Raw genomic sequence first — 4,571 nt, forward strand, 5'->3', positions numbered from 1 at the left:
TTTCTTGTAATCAACCTTGTAATTTTGCAAAGCATAGATTTAGAGTGTGTTTGACAGTAATTCTAGAAAGTGTTTTTGGTATTTTTAACACTAATTTTTTTTATCTTTCAAGTATTAAAAATTGTAGAAACATTTTTTAAAATCATTGTCAAACACACTCTTAATTGATACCAAAGCTTAGGATTATTTTATTTTAAAGGATAAAATAGATATCAAAAAATGGTTTTAAAAATTGTACATTTTCTCATTATAATTGGATTTGGAGCTTCAAGTAAACATGTTAAAAAAAATAAAAATAAAATTGTAGAGACAAGTATTATCTTTGATTAAGCATGGCAAAAACTTGAAACTATTATCTCAATTAATTCCATAAATATTAATAGAAAAAAAAGTCCCAAAAAAGAGGAAATTAAAACCATTTGTATCAAGTCATGAAAATTTAAGGCATTGCCTCACATCCACAATAAACACCCAAACATTTGTCATACCTTCAAATCCTGCAAACGATAGGCAACTAATTATATAATGAATAAAAGAATAATACACATTCCAATTATATTTGGTTGATTTTAATTGGAATCATACCTTAGCCCCCTTGTTCTTATATTGCTTGGAAATTGGGAAGGAAAGTATTTAGAGTAGCTTCATCCTCCCATTCTAACTCATTCCACCACTCTTGCTTCCCTACTATCACAACTCTACCTTGACTGGCACTGTTGGAGTTGAGTGGCAGCTTCTTCAGCTTTGGACACCCAACTACTTCAATTCTGTCAAGGTAAAGAAAGGGCAGGGGATTCCAGTACACATTCTTCAGTTGGGGTAGACCATTTAACTTCAGTTGCATGAGTTTTGTGAATGGGCTCAGGTTTCCTCCATCATTTGCACCGTTACCTATCACTTCTTCCATTTCATTACATTGTCCTATTCTAAGATATTGGAGGTTTGGGGCAAAAATAAGCCATGTCAGATTCTTCAACATCTGGCATCTATTGATGTCCACTCCGTGAAGGCCATGGAAGCATTTGAGCTTTGGGTTGAGATTGATATACTCCATTGTTTCCTTTCCTTTCCCTGGTGCCCAATCAAACTTAATCTCTCTCAAACTATCAAAATCTTCCATCGTAAGCCCATTGAGATGCTTCATATTTTCGAAAGATGATAGGTTGAGTGAGCTTGAACCCTTGAACATCTTGAGGTTGATTCCACGAGTGCAACTCGGTAACTTTCTAGAACTTAAAAATCTCTGAAACGCAGAGGCACTTGCTATGGTGATACCTAAATCCGTCAAGTATTTCAAACTCTCCAATTCCTCTACCAAGGACTCATTATCATATGATTCAATGCTTCCTTCAACTACTTGATCATAAGGTCCACACCTGTACATGCTGACAGCTTGCAGCATTAAAAGACTTGATATTAGTCCTCGTGGAATTGAAGAGAGTTTAGATGAACACAATCTCAAAGTCTTCAATTTTACAAGATTCTTCATCTCAATTGGTAACTTCTTTATCTCTGTGTTAGATAAATCAAGATACTGCAATGAAACCAAATTAGAAATATCTGATGGTAACTCAACTATTTTGGTGTTTGATAAGCTCAACACTCTTAGATTCGGCATAAATTGGAAAAAACCATTGCTTATCATCTGCAAATCACTATTCAAATCCAGAAGAAGTGTCGAGAGATTGGGGCATGTGGGTGATCCTATTAACTTCTCAATTCGGTTGTCCATTAGTGAAATCCTTTCTGTGGTCGTCCATTTGACAAACTCAGGTGATTGGGTCAAACCGGCCCTTGTTTGTACCAAAAATTTTCCCTTCATCTCCCCCATTTCACCGGTTATCCATAAGGCCATATCACGTACAACATCATGCAATTTTACACATTTAATATCTGAAGGTTCCTCGAGTAGACATGCATGAACGAGAGTGCTGATAATGCTGAATCCCTGATTTTTGGCTCCATCCGTGTCATCAAATTCATCTAAAAATCCCTCACAAATCCATTTATATATCAAAATTTCCTTCAATATGAAAAAATCTTCTGGGAATAAAGAACAATATAAGAAGCAAGATTGAACTATTTTGGAGGGCAAACGATCATAGCTGTATTTCAAAAGTGAGTATACTTGGTGCCCCATACCTGGAAATTTTGAAGCAGATGTTTGTAGAACTCTAATTGCATGCTTCCAATCTTGGGGTGTCACTTTAGAAGCCATGGCTCGCCCTATGGTAATTATCGCCAGCGGCAAACCGCAACACTCTTTTGCAACCATTTCAGCTAGCTCAGATATTTCTGGATCAGAATTAAGGGTCTCCTCTCCCACATATTTTTGGAACAAATCCCACGAATCCTTCCATGCTAAAGATTTCACTTCTATCTTCTTGTAAGCTCCCATTTGGCCGCACAAGTCCTGAGATCGAGTGGTGAATATCAGCTTAGACTTATTTTGTTGGTCAGGAGGTGGAATTCCTACTTTTAACATGTCCATTTGCTCCCACATGTCATCCAGCAACATCACAAACCTCTTTTTGCTCAAGGCTTTCCAGATGTCTATGGCTTTCTCATGGCGGCTTTTGCTTTTCCATTTATCATCACAGAATCCCACCTTCTCCCAAATCTCATTCTGAACCCGCTCTAGATTTGGAGTTTTGGATACCACTACCCAAATTACGACATCAAAACTGTGGGATGTTTTAAGGAAATGATTGTTGATTTGTGTCAAGAGGGTGGTCTTCCCAACGCCCCCCAACCCATATAAGCCGATCATCCCCACATGTTCTTCTTCGAGACTCCTCCAAACTTTGTCAAATGTTGATTCCAAGCCCACAGTGGGTCGGCTGGGTATTTCCTCCACAGGAGCTGGAGGTACAATATCAGCCACCACCTCAAAATAACGTCCTTCGCTCATTAAAGTAGCCACATCTTGTAGATTCCTGACCACTTTTTTCCCAACGTGTAGCTGGAGATGCAATGCTTGGGATAGCAACTGCCACATAATCGTTTCTCCTCAATGGTCTCTGCACCATCTCCAATCAGTTGACCGACTTCGGTTTCCATAGCTTCCACCCTGGAAATCCATCCTTGTACTTGATCCAGACGCTTCATTTGTTGCCTCTCAGCCACATCCACCTTCCTATTCACATCGTTCTTCAACTCCCTTAATTTTTGAAGATCTGTTCTCAAAGTAACCCGATTTTCTTCAAGCTTGCATAGGTAATTTGCTCGAGCAGCAGTGTAATCACAACAACAACCAGCTATGTCCTCGGTAGAGATTGAGACTGAGAACACGTTTCCCATTGATGTATGAAAATTCCAAGGAGAAGGTAAGAAAGAAGAATGACAAATTCGTAGGGGAAAAGAAATGTCTTTTATTTTCAGATATTGGGAAATTGATGAGGAGAACGGAAGGAAAAAGGTGATGGGGGAACAAAGTCGTGGACATGGGGCCGGAGAAGGAAGAAAAAAGAATGACAAATTCGTAGGAAAAAAGAAATGTCTTTTATTTGCAGATATTGGGAAATTGATGAGGAGAACGAAAGGAAAAAGGTGATGGGGCACAAAGTCGTTGACATGGGGCCCTTAGCAAAGCTATGCTCTCTCTCTCTCTCTCTCTCTCTCTGCATTATTTAAGGTATATCACTTCGCTCTGAAGCTGGTGGGATTTCTTTTCTACATAACTAAATTTTTAATTGGCTATATTATTTACTGCTTGACAGTCAAGAATTACAATTGATATGGGTAGACTCGGTAAAAAAGTTCATATTTCCTATGTCCGGTCTCATTAGATTTACGTTTTATATATATATATATATATATATATATATATATAATTATAAAATTGTTAAGAAATTAGTTCATTCAAGTAATATATGAAAAGAAGATATTATTTATTTTATTTTTAATCAGGATTTTTAATTATTTGTTTGTACAAATGTTTTGTATTTAATTATAATTTATTGTCCACTCAAAATTTTTTGATAGAAAAACTAGTCCCGTTTTGCAATTTTAAAATTAAAATATAAGAATTATGTAAACATTAATAATCATCAAAACCTAGAAAAAAAAGGGTAAATTATTGCAATTACACCTTGATGGTCAAATTGAAAACATTAATAAGAATAAATTGAGTATCTTTGTTGTTTCAAGCTTGTTGATGTGGTATAATAAAACTTACTAAAATAAATAAATAAAATGATAATTAAGTTATTTTGTTAAAATAGAATTTTTATAATTCATTTTTCTAATAATTTAAAGATTTTATTAATTATTTTCAAATCCAAATAATTTTTTTTTCCTTATTTAAGTTTTGATATGATAAAATATGAATGGACAATTTATATTATATTAACATACTAATGGTAGAATAGATGAATTGAATACCTTCTAATACAAGTATTATTAAGTAGAATACACTTGACTGTCAAGCTAAATTACCTTGTAATACAACTAATTGTAGTAAAAGAAGTGAGAAGACATTTAGATTAATTGAAAAGTATTAGGTACATAGACAATAGTACTCAAGTTGAAAAATATATGTGAATGTACTAAACTTGTAGACATTTTTTTTA

General features: G+C 35.1%; 1 protein-coding gene across 1 annotated transcript; it reads right to left on the minus strand.

Annotated features, from left to right (window-relative positions):
* Positions 1-594: 594 nt before the first annotated feature.
* Positions 595-2,911, minus strand: LOC117910786 (probable disease resistance protein At1g61300). Its single transcript, XM_034824933.1, has one exon. It carries the CDS (start codon positions 2,909-2,911, stop codon positions 602-604), a length of 2,310 nt encoding a protein of 769 aa, XP_034680824.1. The 3' UTR covers positions 595-601.
* Between the last annotated feature and the right edge of the window lie 1,660 nt (positions 2,912-4,571).

Source organism: Vitis riparia, unplaced genomic scaffold (assembly GCF_004353265.1).
Source record: "Vitis riparia cultivar Riparia Gloire de Montpellier isolate 1030 unplaced genomic scaffold, EGFV_Vit.rip_1.0 scaffold852_pilon_pilon, whole genome shotgun sequence".
In the NCBI taxonomy this organism is placed as follows: Eukaryota; Viridiplantae; Streptophyta; class Magnoliopsida; order Vitales; family Vitaceae; genus Vitis; species Vitis riparia.

Excerpts from the sequence above, each read along its gene's own strand:
- LOC117910786 (XM_034824933.1), bottom strand. The coding sequence starts at position 2,911 with ATGAGCGAAGGACGTTATTTTGAGGTGGTGGCTGATATTGTACCTCCA.